The sequence below is a fragment of the Gobio gobio genome, assembly GCF_949357685.1.
Source record: "Gobio gobio genome assembly, chromosome: 24".
NCBI classification, from domain to species: Eukaryota; Metazoa; Chordata; class Actinopteri; order Cypriniformes; family Gobionidae; genus Gobio; species Gobio gobio.
In genome coordinates this window covers 5,446,266-5,467,105 of record NC_137120.1, presented here as the reverse complement: position 1 = coordinate 5,467,105, position 20,840 = coordinate 5,446,266, and the positions used below count along the sequence as shown (strand labels likewise).

At 44.4% G+C, this 20,840-nt stretch overlaps 1 protein-coding gene across 2 annotated transcripts; it reads left to right on the top strand.

Moving 5' to 3' along the window:
* The first annotated feature begins 1,759 nt into the window (after positions 1-1,759).
* On the top strand, positions 1,760-3,803 carry LOC307120261 (uncharacterized protein). Of its 2 annotated transcripts, none has more exons than XM_079807193.1 (3): positions 1,760-1,977; positions 2,703-3,017; positions 3,228-3,803. In XM_079807193.1, exons 1-3 carry the CDS (start codon positions 1,920-1,922, stop codon positions 3,542-3,544), a joined length of 690 nt encoding a protein of 229 aa, XP_079663319.1. In that variant the 5' UTR covers positions 1,760-1,919; the 3' UTR covers positions 3,545-3,803. The 2 variants fall into 2 exon arrangements, with proteins under 2 accessions (XP_079663319.1, XP_079663320.1); XM_079807194.1 differs by having other exon boundaries at positions 1,802-1,977; positions 3,234-3,803.
* The last annotated feature ends 17,037 nt before the right edge of the window (positions 3,804-20,840 follow it).

The following is a 20,840-nucleotide window of genomic DNA, read 5'->3' as shown; positions in this document are numbered from 1 at the left end:
TTTTTTAATTTTTTTTCCTTTTGGGTGAGTGACATTACTACACATCGGAAAAGAACAGCTCTTGAGGGATTGACACTTTTTCTGCATGAAAACTCTTTACTCAAGATATGTCTGGTAAATAACCATTTTTGCACCCTATTTCTAAATCCTTTTTTAAATTATGTATGTTTTAAATTTAATTAGTCTATTTACACAATAATAATTAATAATTTAATAATGTTGTTATATTTAAATGTACACTTCCATTAATACCCAGGATACTGACCCTGTAGATCACAGCACCAAAGGTGTAAAGATCGGAAATTGGTCGAAGATGATGTTGCCACTGTTACATCAACACCAACTGTGACCAATTTCACCACAATCCTGGAAGGGGCCATTGTTCTTGAGGACATTACTGATCAGCCAGCAGCATTCGCTTACTTGTTCAGACTCATGTATATATGGAGTATCCAGGAGAACTGAACTTTCAAATGAATTCAGAAGATTTTCATGGATCTTGGTGGTACTGTTTCTGCAAGAGTGCAGTCACTAAAGTCTAAATTTTGTTAAATGGACAAAGCCTTTTTGCAAATGTCATGACAACATTTTAATGACATTCTTCCACTGAACGCTGTTTATAATATACTTTCATAGTTAATGACTAAAATAATACTGTTTTATGTCAATGTTTAGATTCATGTTGTTAAGTATTTATTGGTTTCAACCTTTGCTTTAAAAGTTTAATTCACCCAAAAATGAAAATTGTCATCTACATCTAATCTCAAGTTGTTCCAAACCTGTTTCTTTCTTCTGCTGAACACAAAAGAACTGCCGTAGTATTTTATGGCTACTGTCAACTGTTTTAGTTGCCAGCATTCTTCAAAAATGTTCTTTTGTGTTCAACCTATAAGGGTAAATAAATGATGACTGACTTTTAATTTTTTTATGAACTAGACCTGCAGGCTCTTTTTCTTTAATATGCATTGGTATGTTAATTAATTTGGTATGTATTATATTACGAGACCTGGTGCTATAATGTCATTGTTGTGCATCGTACACCATCTCCCTGTGGTCTTGTTTTGGTATGGCAGGTTGAATTGTACTTATTGTACTGTATAACTGAGCAGAGTAAGTACTTCCAAGTTGGAAATAATGTCTGCAAAGTATGTTTGAAAAATAGAACACTGAAGGTTAATATATCTTGACTACTTTTGTTTAAAAAATATAATAACAAGGGGGAACAATAAGGAGCAAAACGGGGGGAAGCTGGGTCGGGTCAAGTCGGTGGTCCTTGCAGTATTGATTCGGAGAGGAAGTGGGCCTTCGAGTACAAAAGGTTTTTTAACCACTGTCCTAGTAAAAACGAGAGCATAAACATTAACTAACGGCTCAGAAGTTGATTGTACGGAGTCTGACACAGAGCAGAGACGTCAGCTAATACAACCAAAGTGGCATCCCTGACTGATCAACAAACAAGGTAGGAAGATTGAAGATACGTGGAATGATGGAGTGTGACCTGGTTACCACATAGTCTCAGTGAGCTTTTTTATTTACATTTTACATGTACACAAGGTTATTTAATCATTTTCAGACTTGTGGAAAATACTTGAAAACACTAGTGAGGACCGAGACACATTAATCAAGCCTGTTTATTTCTGCTTGATTTACACTGGTTTTGACTTTAACTTTGTTCACTGTGTGTGTGTGTGTTTTGCTTCTGAAACCTGTTTGCTGATCGCCTGGACTTTGACTGGTCCTAGTATTGAGTTTGAAAATTGATTTTCTTGATGTAAAAGAGGATGGACGTCTGAGAGACACTGCGGTGGAGGTCAGGGGAGGATTCACACACAACCAGATAAATATCACAGTTCAGTCGTGTTTCAGATCAATCTCTCAGATATTTTAAGAGTCGCTATCGAGGGCTTGTCAGTGAACCGATGAAGAAAATGTTTCTCAGATTAGTTTTGCTCTGTTTGTGTTTTCGGCGTCTGGCTGGTGAGTTTTTGTGTTTTTATGGCTTCAGCTGTTTCTGTTCTGGTATCATGTGATAAATTACTGGTTAAATGAGTTCGAGAAGATTAACATTCACTGTTAGTGCACGACTCAGGAAATAACTCAAACGTCAGTCTTTACTCTAATAATCCACACAATACACAGGAGAATCATGGGGAGAAACACAAGCACGTAACGCAGACGATACCGGACGATGAACTGAAAAGAACTCAGGGTTTAAATAACAGGGAGATCATGGGAAGAACAGAAACAGGTCTGGGATTAATGAACTAATGATAGAGAACACAGGCCAATGGAAACAGAGCAAACAGAGAGAAAACTAAACCTGAACAGAACAAACACGTTACAGTTCGTCTCATATAGAAATAATTCAACTGAGATTTTACTGTCAGATCAAGTTTGAGTTCAGCTCTAAACTCAGTTATTATGGATTGATGAAATAAAATAATATAAATATGAAGCTCAGATCCTCGACAGCATTAGTTTTAGTTTGAGAGTGACATTAAACATTAAAATAAAAGTGTATTTTTTAGTTATTGTTCCATATATAAATCTATTTCTCTTTTCATTCATCATCTTTTTGCTTTGTGCTGCTGCAGAATATTACTAATTTCACATTTAAATGAATAAAGTATTTTAGTGAAGCTTCATCAAACCAACATCAAGTGATTTTAAAGCTTTAATCTGCGAAAAACTCTTTTCTTCAGGTTGGTTTGGTTTTGAAGAGAAATATGTCAAGGAGGGAGATTCAGTCGCTCTAGACTCTGGTCTTACTGAACTGAAGGATGATGATGTGATTCAGTGGTGGTGTGTAAATGGAAACACTTTAATCGCTGAAATCAATAAACGGACCGACAGCTTCACTGTATATAATGATGTTCTTGATGGGAGATTCAGAGACAGACTGAAGCTGGACAAACAAACTGGATCTCTGACCATCACAAACATCACAACTGAACAAGCCGGATTTTATAAACTACAGTTCAACTCTGTGAGGGCTGATTTCTATCTCAATGTCATTGGTGAGTTAAAAACAAAAACAAAACAAAAAACGTGTACCTGTTTTTTAATGAGAAAAGTTAATGCATATACCAATTTGTTTCTTTTTTGTTTGTTTTATGATATTTCAAATTTAAATGTTAAACTATTTGATTTAATAAACAATTATAATCTGTTTATCTGTGACAACCCCTGTTTCTGTTTGTTCTCCATGTGTGTGTGTGATGATTTAGATGAAGAAGTGACAGTACACAAGGGAGATTCAGTCGCCCTAAACTCTGGTCTTACTGAACTGAAGGATGATGATGAGATTCAGTGGTGGTTTGGAAACACTGTAATCGCTGAAATCAATAAACCGGCCGACAGCTTCACTGTATATGATGATGTTCTTGATGGGAGATTCAGAGACAGACTGAAGCTGGACAAACAAACTGGATCTCTGACCATCACAAACATCACAACTGAACATGTTGGAGAATATAGACGAAAGATGATGTTTTCAGCCAGTTTCTCATCAAAAGCATTCAATGTTTCTGTCTATAGTGAGTAGATTATTTGAGTGCTCTCTCTTTCAGTGTCAGATTTTTTAAAATCTTATTTGTAAGACTTTGTTTATATTTCTCTCAGATACAAAAAAAATTAATAAAGAGTCACAGATCTCACTTCACTATTGCTGTATATCTGTTATATTTGTTTGCTTGCCTTTATCAATAAAGTTTTCTCACTCTGTAGTTCAAAAATCTCTCCATGTTTTATATGTATTATGTTGAGCGCCTCCTGGAGGAATAAAGATGAAGTCTTTAAATCTCTAGAGTGATTTGTCTCTGTTCTGCGCTTTTCACAATACATTTCGTTTCAAAGCAGCTTCACAGAAAAATGCACGCATCTACATTACAATTTAAAGTGATTTGTCCATGCTATGCATTTCAGAAATACACATATTCAAAGCACACAGATTAGCTAACAATGTGTTATTAATCAATATAATAATTAAGGCACAGAAATAAGTGAAAAAAGAATACATGTTAATTAATAGGATATATAGAAATGAGCATGAGTGCGTGTTGATGCAGAGCTGCGTCATCTGAAGTCCTCGCAGGAGTTGAGTCGTCTCTTCACAGGTGATGGTCATCTGAAGTCCTCACAGGAGATGAGTCGCCTCTTCACAGGTGATGGTCATCTGAAGTCCTCACAGGAGTTGAGTCGTCTCTTCACAGGTGATGGTCATCTGAAGTCCTCGCAGGAGTTGAGTCGCCTCTTCACAGGTGATGATCATCTGAAGTCCTCGCAGGAGTTGAGTCGTCTCTTCACAGGTGATGGTCATCTGAAGTCCTCGCAGGAGTTGAGTAGTCTCTTCACAGGTGATGGTCATCTGAAGTCCTCGCAGGAGTTGAGTCGTCTCTTCACAGGTGATGGTCATCTGAAGTCCTCACAGGAGATGAGTCGCCTCTTCACAGGTGATGATCATCTGAAGTCCTCACAGGAGTTGAGTCATCTCTTCACAGGTGATGGTCATCTGAAGTCCTCACAGGAGATGAGTCGCCTCTTCACAGGTGATGATCATCTGAAGTCCTCACAGGAGTTGAGTCATCTCTTCACAGGTGATGGTCATCTGAAGTCCTCACAGGAGATGAGTCGTCTCTTCACAGGTGATGGTCATCTGAAGTCCTCACAGGAGTTGAGTCATTTCTTCACAGGTGATGGTCATCTGAAGTCCTCGCAGGAGTTGAGTCGTCTCTTCACAGGTGATGGTCATCTGAAGTCCTTGCAGGAGTTGAGTCGTCTCTTCACAGGTGATGGTCATCTGAAGTCCTTGCAGGAGTTGAGTCGTCTCTTCACAGGTGATGGTCATCTGAAGTCCTCACAGGAGTTGAGTCGTCTCTTCACAGGTGATGGTCATCTGAAGTCCTCGCAGGAGTTGAGTCGTCTCTTCACAGGTGATGGTCATCTGAAGTCCTTGCAGGAGTTGAGTCGTCTCTTCACAGGTGATGGTCATCTGAAGTCCTTGCAGGAGTTGAGTCGCCTCTTCACAGGTGATGGTCATCTGAAGTCCTCACAGGAGTTGAGTCGTCTCTTCACAGGTGATGGTCATCTGAAGTCCTCACAGGAGTTGAGTCGTCTCTTCACAGGTGATGGTCATCTGAAGTCCTCGCAGGAGTTGAGTCGTCTCTTCACAGGTGATGGTCATCTGAAGTCCTTGCAGGAGTTGAGTCGTCTCTTCACAGGTGATGGTCATCTGAAGTCCTTGCAGGAGTTGAGTCGTCTCTTCACAGGTGATGGTCATCTGAAGTCCTCACAGGAGATGAGTCGCCTCTTCACAGGTGATGATCATCTGAAGTCCTCACAGGAGTTGAGTCATTTCTTCACAGGTGATGGTCATCTGAAGTCCTCGCAGGAGTTGAGTCGTCTCTTCACAGGTGATGGTCATCTGAAGTCCTCACAGGAGTTGAGTCGTCTCTTCACAGGTGATGGTCATCTGAAGTCCTCACAGGAGTTGAGTCATCTCTTCACAGGTGATGGTCATCTGAAGTCCTCACAGGAGTTGAGTCGTCTCTTCACAGGTGATGATCATCTGAAGTCCTTGCAGGAGTTGAGTCGTCTCTTCACAGGTGATGATCATCTGAAGTCCTCGCAGGAGTTGAGTCGTCTCTTCACAGGTGATGGTCATCTGAAGTCCTCGCAGGAGTTGGAGTCGTCTCTTCACAGGTGATGTCATCTGAAGTCCACGCAGGAGTTGGAGTCGTCTCTTCACAGGTTTTGGTCATCTGCAGTCTTTATGTGGGGCTGGATCCCGACTGGAGCTGATGAACTCTCTAGTTACTTCGGGATGGGCGTCCCGAGATAAAACAAAAGTGAAAAATAATTAGCATAGCTGCTGTTCAAAGCATTAAGCAAAGACAATCATGTGCACTGATTAGGGTTGCCAACTTATGGAAAAGAAAATAAGGGACAATTGTGGTTCTTTATAGGAAAATAAGGGACAGAATAAGGGACACTCAAAATATTTGTACTGTACCACACAGTGTATGTCATTTCAGTATCTGATGTTAAGTATGTGTATAAAAGGTTCTCAGACAAACACATTTGGGTCATTCCGTGTCAAAATCAACCAAATTTCAGAAATTTTCCCGGATTTTGTTTCTGAAGAAAAACATCTCAGTTACGTATGGTAACCCTCGTTCCTTGAAGGAGGGAACGGAGACGTACGTCGGACGTCACCGACGAATTGGGATCACTTTAGGGAGCCCCTATCAGCTTCGAGATATAGAGAATGGGCAAATGGGCCATTGGCGTGCAAGATTTCCATCTCACGCTCCGCCCCGCACCGCGGGTATAAACAGGAAGCGAGAGTAGCGCACTATTGTTTTTCACTGAGGAGCCGAACTTAGCGACTCGCCTGCAGTGATGGTACAGCAACTGTGGCGACGGGACGTATGTCTCCGTGCCCTCCTTCAGAGTACCGGGCGGGAAAACTCACGCAGGGAAAGTCACACTGCTGTTCCACAAGACCCACTCAGCAGACCTTTATTGGATAACGCTGGGAAAGCATGCCCGGAGGGCCGCTGCGGAAGCCACATCATGCCCGGAGGGAGTTACCATGTGGAGAATACACGTATGGACTGGCCTTGGGCAGTGCAACATACGGAAGTCCCAGGGGTGGCCCCGGCCAATTTACGGCGGGGGGACAACACCGTACTGAGACAGACACGAGCTCGCCGTAGGGAGCTGTACCGTGGAAGAATACACATATGGGACTGCCGTGGGAGTCACAACATACAGAACCCAGCCTAACACAGGTTCCACCAATGCATTCGAGTGTTAGACCTGGCGTCGGATGCTCCGCCACATCCGACTGCCGTGGGTTGCGGAGGACTCGACAGGGTTTGCCTATCTCTAGGGGAACTCGACTGGAGCAAAATAAGCGCACGTATCCGTTCCATGGGGAAGGGAATGGCGCAGCAAGCTGACACTAGAACGGGCACTCCGGTGTTACTGACTATGGGAAGCGAGCTCACGGGAAGCTACCGGCTCTACACGTAGGCTATAGAATCTAGCGAACATGTTAGGTGTTGCCCAGCCCGCAGCTCTACAAATATCTGTCAGCGAGGCGCTACGAGCCAACGCCCAGGAAGAAGCTACACCCCTAGAGGAGTGGGCTCTTACCCTGAGCGGGCAGGGCACGTCTTGGGTTTCATACTCATACTCAACTCCGCTGACAGCAAAGGCTCGAAGGGCGCCCTCTGCAGTGCGTTAAGCACCAGAGTTAAGTCCCAAGAGGGTATAGAGGGAGGGCGAGGCGGATTTAGTCTCCTCGCCCCCCTCAGGAACCTGACGGTCAGGTCGTGCTTACCTAAGGACTTTCCATCTACCAAGTCATGATTAGCGGCAATAGCGGCAACATACACCTTGAGGGTGGAGGGAGACAGCCTTCGCTCCAACCCGCTCTGTAGAAAGGAAAGCACCGAGCCGATCATACACCTTCGGGGGTCTTCTCGTGAGAAGAGCACCAGTCGACGAACAGGTTCCACTTCAACGCATAGAGCCGTCTCGTAGAGGGAGCTCTAGCGGAAGACATGGTGTCTACCACGTTTTGTGGTAGGCCACCTAGAACCTCCGCGTCCCGTCCAGGGACCAGACATGGAGTCTCCAGAGGTCTGGACGCGGGTGCCAGAGGGTGCCCCGTCTCTGTGTCAGGAGGTCCTTCCTCAGAGGAATGGGCCAAGGAGGTACTGTCGCGAGGAGCATCAGTTCCGGAAACCAAGTCCGGTCGGGCCAATACGGAGCCACCACCAGGACCTGCTCCTCGTCCTCCCTGACCTTGCACAGGAACTGTGCAAGAAGGCTCACTGGGGGAAACACATATTTGCGTAGGTCCCGGGGCCAGCTGTGTGCCAGAGCATCCGAGCCGAGGGTCCCCTCGGTCAGGGAATAAAACAACTGGCAGTGGGTCGTGTCCGGGGCGGCAATCAGGTCTACCTGAGCGGCCCCGAAGCGACTCCAGATCAGCTGGACCACCTGGGGGTGGAGTGTCCACTCTCCGGGAAGCACCTGCTGACGTGAGAGCTTGTCGGCTGCACGATTGGGCAGGCCCGGAATGTGAGTGGCACAAAGCGACCTCAGATGCTTCTGACTCCACAAGAGGAGATGGCGGGCGAGTCGTGATATGCGACGGGAGCGTAGACCACCCTGTTTATTGATGTACGCAGCGGCCGCAGTGCTGTCCGTACGGACCAGAACGGGCTTGCCTCTGAGCGGCCCCTTGAGGCGGCTGAGTGCAAGACGAACTGCTAACAACTCCAGGCAATTGATATACCATTGCAGTTGGGGCCCCGTCCACAGACCCAAAACTGCAACCCGGTTGTACGTGGCACCCCAGCCGGTGGATGAGGTATCCGTGGAGACAACAGCATGCCTGGACACTTGTTCTAGAGGCACTCCTGCCTGTAGAAAAGAAGGGTCCGACCACGGGCTGAAGGTTTGGCGGCATCTCGGTGTCACTTGGACACGGAGGGATCCGCTGTGCCACGCCCATCTCGGGACTCGATCGTGTAGCCAGCGTTGAAGCGGTCTCATATGAAGCAATCCGAGCGGCGTTACCACGGCTGCAGATGCCATATGCCCCAGGAGCCTCTGAAAATGTTTCAGTGGTACCGCTGTCCTGCATTTGAACGAATTCAAGCAGTTCAACACCGACTGGACGCGCTCCTCAGTGAGGCGCGCTGTCTGGGCGACCGAGTCCAGCTCCATCCCAAGAAAAGAGATCCTCTGCATGGGGCAGAGTTTGCTCTTCTCCCAGTTGACCCGAAGTCCCAACTGGCTGAGGTGTCTGAGCACCATGTCCCGAAGGGTAAGGCTTTGTACTGATATGCTCATCTGTCAAACGCAAAGCGAAGAAACGGTCTGTGTCGAGGGAGAATCGAGACATGAAAGTACACGTCCTTCAGGTCCATCGCTGCAAACCAATCTTGGGGACGGATGCACCTGCAGATGCGTTTCTGCGTGAGCATCTTGAACGGCAGCCTGTGAAGGGACCGGTTCAAGAACCGCATATCCAAGATCGGCCATTACCCGCCGCCTTTCTTGGGTACAATGAAGTAAGGGCTGTAGAAGCCGGTCTTCATATCGGCTAGAGGGACCGGCTCTATCGCGTCCTTCACCAGTAGGACTGCGATCTCCGCCTGGAGCATAGGAGCGTTCTCCTTCAACACGGAGGTGAAGTGAACGCCCCTGAACTTGGGGGGATGTAGGGCGAACTGAATCGCATAGCCGAGTCTGATGGTACGGATGAGCCAGCGAGACGGCCTGGGAAGTGCTAGCCAGGCTCCCAGGGATTGTGCAAGGGGTGGCCCTGGGGCGGGAGCGGCGGCGGCGGCGGGATGGCCGTCCACGGCGACGGGCAGGTGGAGGCGCTGCGGCCGGCCGCGGAGTGGGAGCAGCAGCTGGCCACCGGGGCAGGATGTGCTTGATGGCCTCCGTCTGCTTCTGGGCGGCCGAGAACTGTTGGGCGAAGCTCTCGACCGCGTCGCCGAACAACCCGGCCGACGAGATGGGGGAGTCCAGGAACCGGTACTTGTCGGTCTCCCTCATGTCGGCCAGGTTGAGCCAGAGATGTCGCTCCTGGACCACTAAGGTGGACATCGCCTGACCGAGGGAAGGGGCGGTGACTTTCGTCGCCCGGAGGGGCTCTGGGTCAGGCCTACCATCGTGCATGTCCATGAGCGCCTGGGCCTGGTGCACCTGGAGCAAACTCATTGCATGCAAAGCGGACCTGTAGGCCTTCGCAACTAGGTTGGAAGATAACTTACAGGCCCGGGACGGGAGACGTGGGTCACCGCACCAGTTGGAGGCGGTCGCCGGACACAGCTGCATCGCGACGGCCTGCTCAACTAGTGGGATCCCCACGTAACCCTTGGCCTGTCCGCCATCGAGGGTAGTGAGGTGAGGAGGGAGGAGCCACTAGGTCTGTTTCTGGCACTGAAGGGCGCCGTCCACGACCTAGTCAGCTCCTCATGCACCTCCGGGAAGAATGGTACCGGAGCAGGACACTGAGAACCAGCGCGACCCGCCCCGAGAAACCAAACATCCAACCTGGAAGGTTCGGGACGTGGTGGAGGGTTCCACTCAAGCCCGACCTTCCCGGCGTCCCGGGAAAGCCATCAACTCGGGGTCCGACTCGACCGTTGCCACTCTCCCAGAGGGAGGCAGTATAGCCGAATCTTCATCCTCCGAGGACTGGAACTCCCCCTCCGATGCAGAGATCGACATCTGCTCATCCGCGGGTGCCCCGAAAGTCACTGCTGGGTGCCCGTGGGAGAGGCCAGCAGTTTCCTCTGGAAGCACCACCAGCTGAGGAGCTTGTGAGGGATCAGGGGCCCTGCGGAGGCTTGCTCGGCGGGTTTGCCCTGAACGTAATCCTCAGATCACCCCAGGCATCCGTCGAAGTAGATCTATCCTGCCGGGCAGAGATAGCACTAGATCGAGGTATGTGGAGGGGGACTCCACCTTCCTGAAGGTAGGAGAGTCTCGATCTAAGCTCCGAGATAGTCATGTTCCCGCAGTGGGAACACAAACTATCCACAAACGCTGCCTCAGCGTGCTGAACGCCCAAAAACGTGAGACAGCGATTGTGACCGTCAACAGGTGAGAGGGAACGACCGCAGCCAGAAACGCACGTGTTGCTCTTTTTGTGATGAAACGCTCTTAAAGATGTGCTGAAGCACCCAGGGAAGACCGCAACATAATACAGGAGATAGTGCAGCCTGTATCTGTACTCACTGTACACCCTCACCGAACCAACAGAAATTTTTGGTTGCTGTGAGAACAGCAGTTTTGTGCAGCTGTGAGCACGCGGTCACACTGATCTGTGCCTTAACGCCAACACTAGCGATCGTCTTCTCTTTCGTCCTCTGGTCTGTAGTAGACTTTTCTCTTGCTGATACAGCAGTCGAAACTCTGTAATAACGCCTGTTCGCCTCCGAAGTGAATGACAATAGTGCGCTGCTCTCGCTTCCTGTTTATACCCGCGGTGCGGTGCGGGCCGGAGCGGAGCGTGAGATGCAAATCTCGCACGCCAATGGCCCATTCTCTATATCTCGAAGCTGATAGGGGCTCCCTGAAGTGATCCCAATTCGTTGGCGACTTCCGATGTACGTCGAACGTGACCGACTGAAAGGGAAAAAACATAAATGAAGGAAAAAAGACAAAATATTAAATGTGATGGATGTATATTTACTGAGTAATTCAATATTTTGTAGTGGGGGTCAGAATGACAAATTTCACAGGGGTGTAAAATGACTTTTAAAAGATGGTAGCATTATTTTATTTTTACACTTTATTTACTTTAGAAATCTTTGTTGCATTATAAGCCAACAGTGACAGGTCAAAAATGGGAAAAAGCACTTGTGTTTTTTGATCAAAGTTTGCACGCCTGTAACTCATTTGAAGATAACTTAATAGATTCTAATTCTTAATTCTTTACTTTTGGTTTCTTAAAATTTAAAGGCCCAATAACTTCCAGAGATATAGGGATCTCAATGTGGCTCCATGAGTAAATTGGTACACATTTTCAATGGTCACACATTTTCAGAACAACAAATAATGTTGAAACTAGCAATGTATCTAGTTTTTTTTTCTATCAACACAATTGAACATTCCTGTCTGAGTGCCATCAATACTATTTTTTCCCATATTGTGCCTGTAACTTTAAAAGTATTCAATATATCTCAATATCCTTCTATATTCTCATTCTTAATAAACTTTTCTTTTGTAACCTTCATTTTAAAGGCCCTATATGGTTCAGTCCCATCGATATAAGGTGGCTCCATGCTCAAATTAATTAATATTTATTTCTGAACGTCTTTGAAATTTCAGCCATAAAACGTTTTTTTTTTTAAACAATGGCACTAAAAATGTTGAACTAAATGTTGTTGCAACCATGCAATCCATGTCTTATTCATAACCACATATAAGTTTGTCAGCAAATTGGACTGGATGTAATTTATGCAATGAAGAAATTTTCATCAAAAACTTTACTCCTGGTTCAGTAGAATAATTCTTCACTGCTTCATTGCTACATAAAACTTAAACATGTGTTCCGAGTTTGTCACACCATAGACAAATGTGTTATTAACCACACAACCAAATTTGAATCATGAACAAATTTGCCAAGTAAATAAAATAGCTTATTAAAATCTTGAAAAAATAAGCAGCATTCTCTGCTCTCAAACGTTGGGGGCGTGTCCGCTGTCTGTGCTGAAACCACGCCCACTCACGGGAAAGCTGCCGTAAACACTCAAGAGACAAAACTCACGTACAGCTCACGACGGGACCAGATGTCGGTGGGACGGGAGGATGAAGGCCGGGGCGGTAGATAATCGGTTTGCCCCATTCTGCAGTGGATTATCAGTGAATCTCAGTTGTCTCCGATGAAAGTTTGTAAAACAATCTGGTGTAAAGTCACTGCAGAGGCAGGTGTTGGTGGTGATCCTCAGCTCTCCATCAAGATAGCTGTTCACAAAACCCTTTTCTTGATATCATCTTTTTTTTTTTTGTAAACAGTTTTGTAAATTGTAGGTTGCAGTAACTAAAAGTACTGACAGTAACTCACGATCGAACTGATGCAAATGTGCTCTAGTTATTATCGTGTTGGGGGAGGGGCCATATGCTCAGTGACTCCATTGCATCATCGAGCCACCGTTTTAGACAATATTTATTAGACGCTATTTATTGTTTGATTTTGAATTTCGTTTTAAAATTTGAAAAGCTTAGACTTTGTTTCATATCAAAGCAGGTTTGGCAAGTTGAGAGCGATAGACGCACATGAGTGACAGAGAGATGGAGGGAGAGCAGGGAAAGGAAATGCAGCTGAACAAATACACTGCGTGTTTTAAATAGCGTTAATAAAATGAATAACGACACGCAATATGTGGCGGCCGGTGTTGATTCTGTGATTCCCACTTTCAATAAATTTTGGTAACATGATAGTTGATAGTTTTAATCCTTTGATAGTAGATAGGGGGGCTGGCATGACAGACAAGGGGGACTAAAGCCCCCCTAAAAAGGCGCCCCTGGTCCATGGACATAACAGAACATAACTTTGACAATATCCCTTTTTAAAATGTGGTTTACAAGCTGATTCCCAAATAATAATAATTTGTTACATTTATATAGCGCTTTTCTAGGCACTCAAAGCGCTTTACATATAGAAGGGGGGAATCTCCTCAACTACCACTGATGTGCAGCAACACCTGGATGATGCGACGGCAGCCATATTGCGCCAGAACGCCCACCACACACACCAGCTGATTGGTGGAGAGGAGACACGTTTAGGCTCGACGGTCTAAATGTTGGCCCACCAACAGCGGGACAAAGACAACCACTGGCACCGAAAGTGATAGCAGCAAGTACGTTTAGGGCTGTACGATTAATCTGAAAATTATCGAAACCGAAATTCAGAACCTCTAACCGACATCATTTTAGAGGTTTTATTTCTGTCTGTTTATTTATGTTCATGTTAATGTTTACAGATTGTGGGTGAGAGCCAAAGTAATTAACTATTATTTGCATAGGCAGCACTTCCAGTCAACCTTTTGAGCTCTGTTGAACTCTGTTTAAAGGCATATTTTGTATGATCCCATACAGTAGTGAAAAACATAGCGATATTTACACATGATTTAACAGTTTATTTGAATAAATATAAAAAATGTAAATGGTGTCACATCATAGCTGACACCTAGTGAAGTTAGAAACGTGAATACTGTCATATGTAACTTTAGAGACGGCCCCTAAATTTTCGCATTTCGAACATCCGAAGTCAAGCCAACTTTATGCCAGTGACGTACTGTCCTAAAATGTCAATTACATTCACCCACAGCCAAAACACAAATTTTCAAGTAGCTAGTTCATATGTTCATTCTTGGAAACGTTTTTAAAACTGTTAGATAAGGCAGTTTGGAGTGTGAGTGTGTGCAGTGTAGCCTGCGTTGTAGAATAAAACGTCAAGTATGAGTATGTGAGCAGAGTTTACCACAGCTATGTTAACCACACGTTTGTCAAAAAATCCTATTGGAATTTGAATTTATCCTGTAGGATCTTATTGGATTCTTAGAATCTTAATGGACATTCAGATTTATTTGAATGGCATTTCACTTTGTCGTGTAGGATCTTATTTCATTTTGTCCCGTTTTTATTATTACTTATTATAATAAATAAATTAAATCAATTAATTACTTTTTAGAGTCACCCTGTGTTGTGTATTGATGTGAGGTCATCGATGTCATCACGGAAGAGAGTAGGGGAGAGCGGGGCACAACCCAACGCTTTTTGACTTTCTCAGTTTGTGTAAATCCACTTGGGGTTCAGAGTATTTATTGTTTCCCACATTAATTGCACACATGTCTAGTACAATTATGTGGTTTTGTTTCATTAATACAGTGTATACTTTTTTCTTGATTTACCCTGAAAGAATGGAAAGGAAATGTGACAACATGCCCCATAGGTGGGGTACATCGTAACATGTGGTGGGGCACAATGTAACATGACCAAATAACAGCTTAAAATGTTACCTGATATAATAAAAATATAATTTTTTAATCATTAAAAATATACACATTTTTGAGTTTGACTACAAACACATCGCTAAATACAGCTATACAGCACAGTTCAAAACATAATAATAATTAATAATTTCTGAACATTAACTCTCAGTCATTATTCACCCTTTTCTCATGGTTTCTCAAAAGAATTCATAAAAGTATAGAATGTAATGGCATATTTCTAATAGGGGCTCATTGTAACGCAGTGTTAGAACACACCCCATCTGCACAACTGGGATTTAACCCGCGGCTCGTGTCTTCTGCTGTTAGATCAGCATTAAAGAACCATCTGAACTGTTAAATAACAGATATAAGATTAAAATAATATCAGATTTGTCTTATTTTAAATAAACACAAAAAACAGAGATGAAAACTAAACTTAAGTAAGAAATTTACTTTTGCTATGGTTAAATACATGTTCAGTAATATCTTCGAGATTTTTTCATTTTGGCGCTATTTTTTCTCTAAATAATGTTGATACGGCAACTAGTAAATACACTGAGTTTTGTCATTCTGGCATGTGTGGAAAGGGTTAAAACATGCGTGTTACAACTAACCCCGCGTTAGGTTGTGCCCCGTGCTCCCCAATATATATATTTTTTGTTTAAAAGAAGAGGGTCAGCTCTTTCTTATGATATTTTGCATGCTCAGATATTCATGAGAGAACATTTTCAAAGGGCTATTACATTTTTGTGAAAATGGTCAAAAACCCTGGTGGTGGCTGGCAACTTTTTTTTAAAAACAGGGAAAGAGTTAAACGCAGCCGAGCGTGCCTTCGCCTCTCTGAACTTTCCCACCACCGCCTCGACGGAGGTGCCAAAAAGCTCAGAGGGCAAAACCGGGGCATCGAGGAGAAAGCATTTTTCTTTCGGAGAGAAACCGATCGTCGAAACGATTTGCGCGAGCGGTCTCTCTCCTTACACTCTGCCATGGCAACTGCAGCCTGTGTGTGGCGCGTCCCATAACCTCCAGCAGCTCCCCATACACGGGACAGGATGGCCTTTGCACGCTTTTTCTCTGTGCATTTTCATGGTTGACGCTTCCTACTAGTCGACTCAGACAAACAGTACCTGAAGACGAAAAGGATCGTGTCATGTTTGCACAGCGCCCTTATCTGGTCGCACGTCGATGACGTCATAGGCTGTTGCCGGTCAATAGGATTGACGTGATTCGATAGTGATTCAGACACCTGTCACCTGGAGGCGTTCCCCATATGCGTTCTAGGACGCAGTGCGAGTTCCCTTTCGAAAGGTAACGTTATTTTTCTCAGATTCGCCTAAGTACAAAAATCTGCTATCAAAAGCCACAGATCTCATTATGAACTTGAGCATTTCTTGTAAAATTTTCAAAATATCAGAGGCAGGGAAGTTTCTCTAACTGACCAATTACATTTACAGTTACTGTATGTTCTCATTAACTTTCACTTGTGAATTGTTGTAGCAACACGGGTCTGTCGGGTGGATAAACAGCGTCTTCTGGGTGTTTGTGGTTGATGTGTGTGTCAGTAGTTTGTGGGAGAAGCGTTTCTTCATTTTCTCTCCTGCTAATAAGAAGCTCACAATCTTCCACTTCACACAAAACATCTTTACACTGAAATCAGGAAATAACTGAAATAAATAATAAAATTAAATATATATGAAGCTCAGATCATCGACAGCATTAGTTTGAATGTGACATTAAACATTAAAGTAAAAGTGTCTTTATTAGTTATTGTTCCATATATAAATGTATTTCTCTTTTCATTCATCATCTTTTGTCTTGATATAACATTTTTGAATATTATTAATTTCACATTTAAAGGAATAAAGTAATTTAGTGAAGCTTCATCAAACCAGCATCAAGTGATTTTAAAGCTTTAATCTGTGAAAAACTCTGTTCTTCAGGTTGGTTTGGTTTTGAGAGAAATATGTCAAGGAGGGAGATTCAGTCGCTCTAGACTCTGGTCTTACTGAAATAAAGGATTATGGTGGGAATCTGTGGAGTCTTGGAAACACTTTAATTGCTGAAATCAATAAACGGGCCGACAGCTTCACTGTATATGATGATGTTCTTGATGGGAGATTCAGAGACAGACTGAAGCTGGACAATCAAACTGGATCTCTGACCATCACAACTGAACATGCTGGAGAATATAAACTACAGACGATGCGTGTATACACATTCTCTTCAAAAGCATTCACTGTTTCTGTCTATATTGAGTAGATTATTTGAGTGCTCTCTCTTTCAGTGTCAGATTTTTTTCAATCTTATTTGTAAGACTTTGTTTATATTTCTGTCAGATACAAAAAAGAAAAGAATAAAGGGTCACAGATCTCACTTTACTGCTGTATATCTGTCATATGTATTTGCTTGCCTTTATCAATAAAGTTTTCTCACTCTGAGGTTCAAGAGTCTCTCCATGTTTTATTACATTTATTATGATGAGCGCCTCCTCGAGGAATAACTTTATGCACATTTTAAAGAGTTCAGCAGTGCACAACATATAAAGCTTTATATTTTTAATTGTGTAAATGTTTACATTATAATACAGCTCATTCATTTTGTTTTCTTCAATGGCTGTGCGAAGTTGCTGGATATTGGCAGGAACTGGAACCCACTGTCGTATACGCCGATCCAGAGCATCCCAAACATGCTCAATGGGTGAAAGTGGGTATGCTGGCCATGCAAGAACTGGGATATTTTCAGCTTCCAGGAATTGTGTACAGATCCTTGCAACATGGGGCCGTGCATTATCATGCTGCAACATGAGGTGATGGTGGTGGATGAATGGCACAACAATGGATCAGGATCTTGTCACGGTCTCTCTGTGCATTCAAAATGCCATCAATAAAATTCACAAATGCACCTGTGTTCGTTGCCCATAAGATACACCTGCCCAAACCCTAACCTCACCGCCACCACGGGCCACTCAATCCACAGCGTTGACATCAGCAAACCGAATACTGCCAAATTCTCTGAAAGGCCTTTGGAGACAGCTTATGGTAGAGAAATGAACATTCAAATTTACTAAACAGGGCAAATTAGTGTGAGAGCGCAATTCCATAAAAGCACCTATGGGAGCTTTTATGGCTAACTATTGGATCTGCCGTAACCAATCGCTAACGTTTGGTCTTGAAGTATGTCATCTCAAACTAGCGCACAACAACAACGTCATTGTTCTCAGCCACTCCTTCTGTTCGCTGATTGGACTGGTTAATATTTGACCGAAGAAAACTAGAGAGAATATACCGCAATCCCAGAAGGAGTACTGAAAGAAAATGAAAATTGAGTGGAGGTACGTAGGAGAGTGGAGCCGGGCTACTTGATCCTTCACCTCAAGTTGTGAATCTCTTACCCTTCGGTGGTGATCGATGTTAAGTTTCTGTCTTTTGATCAGCATCATGATCTCTTGTCTTCTGTGTGGTAAAGTATGGCAGCTTCCCCTGGAATGTCCTGTTGGAAAGCATTTTCCAGTAGTATTGTGGTCAGTAGATCTGAACATGGCCTCTTTCCAGTCTAACCCCTCCCGCTGAGATATTCATATGCCTTTTAATATTCACGCATCGCCTCACCATTTATTTTATTGGTTTATTCGATAGGGACCATGCATATTCATGAACATTGTTGTATAAAAATACACCATATAAATATGCCAGAATTAGTAAAAGTAACTACTTTTCATCTGCAGTCCCTAGGCAGGTAACATAAGACTAACAAGACAGCCCACACTCATACAACATTCATTGACTCTAAATTAAAAGATACAAATAATAATGACATACACATTGATAGAACAAAAAACTAAAATACATAATGGCAAATACATTGTTCATCCACCTCTATACTGCATTCCATTAAACAGTGAAAATGTAAGGGTGATAAATGTGTGCCAGTTAAAAGTGAGTACATGTCTGGTTTACTAGAAGCCACTGTTTTAAGTGAGTTTTAAAGGTCTTCAGTGTAGGACATTCTCTTATTGGAAGGGGCAAACTATTCCAGAGTTTTCCGCCTATTACTAACAATACGTTTTGTCCAAAAGTAGTCAGCCTAAATGGTATCACACAGTCCCCTTTCACAGAGGCCTTCTTAAATAGAGATTCAATGCTTTTGAGAGTAGTTATGCTAGTCAATGACCAGCAGAGGTGGACAAAGTACACAACTCCATTACTCGAGTGAAAGTAAAAGTACTGCTGGTCAAATATTACTCCGTTACAAGTGAAAGTTCTAAAAACAGATTTTTACTTCAGTAAAGGTACAGAAGTATTTGTTTTTAAAAGTACTTAAGTATCAAAAGTAAATTTCCTTTTTTATGTCAATGCAATATTTTATTATTGTTGTATAAATGTACTCTATGCCATCATGCATGCCAGCGTACAACTACCTTGAACTAATTTAAATACTTGTATGAAAGTTACAAAGCTCTTTACAAAGCTGCTGTCACTTTAAGGCAGAATGCACAAATCCTACTCTCTAAAAAATTAACTAACCCAGCAATTGTCCATTTTCAACACAACTTGGGTTATTTTTAACCCAGCATTTTTTAGAGTGTCTACACTGATACACATCCGATATATTTAGTTATTTTAAGACATAATCAACTTTGTTTACGTGAATACTTTCCAAAATGACAATTTTGACATTGTGTGTGTATTGGTCTGTTTAAGTGCAAAAAAAACTAAAGAAAGCTCTATTCAGTACTCGTGCTCTGGCATCTGAGAGGCACAAAAAACAGACTGAACTGAGCTCTTTCATCATGCTTTTTCAGATTCATCCATATGTCTATGCTTCTCTTTCTCCCAGACATTTACATTTTATGAGACATTCAAGTGTATGCCAACTAAACTAATCTTTATTCTTTTGAGAAAACTGAAACACACTTTCTAAGTATGACCATGGGTGCACACACTGTGCCGAGGAAGCATCTTCTTACATTTTGCTATAAACTGATCAGTGTTCAAAAAATGTTGGGAAACTTCACGACCCTATACAAGTGATTACTGATAGACTGTCTGCAAAAAAAAAAAAAAAACTTTTAAAGAAGAAACATATGACTTTCAAAGCTGCAACAGAAACGACTTTCGACTTTGAGGACCTTGATAGAAATGTAATGGAGTAAAAAGTACGATATTTGTCTTTCAAATGTAGTGAAGTTAAAGTAACAGTATCCCTAAAAAATAATTGTAGTAAAACGTTGTTTGTACGGGAAGAAGGAGGCGGGAACCGCCGAACATTCCAAATGTTTAATCAAAATAAAAGACAAAATAAATATGGCGGCGGCAGCCCCTCACGGCCGACTGCCGCCTACACACAAATAAACACAAAATGAAAATAAAAAGGCTGCAGCCCCTCGCGGACGACTGCAGCGTGCACATAACAAAACATAACACAAAATCCAGGCCTGGTCCTCTCTCGTCCCTCACTGTCGTCACTCCTCCTTTATACTCCCTCACTCCTCCGCAAGGGCCGAGATCGCTGCGGCTCGCAGCTGGCGCTCATCCTCTCTGATGAGCGCCGCCTCGTCCCGCCCTCACGGTCCCTCGGCCTCGCTGCTCGCCACATACCCCCAACGCCCTTCGCAGGCCGGGGGGCACTCCCGAGCCTGCGCTCTACTCCCCCCCCCCCCCCCTCCCCGGGGGGGCCGATCACGGCGGCCGCGGGACCTGGGGGTAAGAACAGCGAGGTGAGAGAACGGAGCGGGGAGCATGAGGAGCGACAGAGACGAGAGAGTGGAGAGAGGAGAAAAGAAAAAAAAAAAAAAATTGTGGTCCGGTTCCCAGACACACTGCCGCTCGGTCCTCAGCCAGCCGAGAGGCTCTTCCTCGCGGTGCCATGCGGTGGTACTGGACGGCCGGTGGACGGCTCGACACTCCTCCGCCCCCTGGCGGCCGGCGGTGGCTCCTCCTTCTGAGGGCGGCCGGAAGCGAGTCCCCATCCCGCGCTCCCTGCTCCTCCCCAATATGGCGGACGGCAGCAGGCTTCGGCTCCGGGCAAGCGCTGGGGACTCCTTCGCCCCCTCGCGGACGGCAGCCACCCCACCTCGACCCAGGGGCACGGCAGCGAGATCTCCGTCCCACCGACCTTCATCCGCTCCAGCACCACCGCTTCGGGCAGCCGCTCGCGGACTTCTCTCCTCCGCGCTGCCCGAACTCCGCGGCACCGCGATCCCCCTCAGCTGCGAGGGCTCTTCGACAGCGTGTCCCTCCTTCCTCCCGGGCTTCGGCACCACTGTAGTAAAACTTGTTTGTACGGGAAGAAGGAGGCGGGAACCGGCGA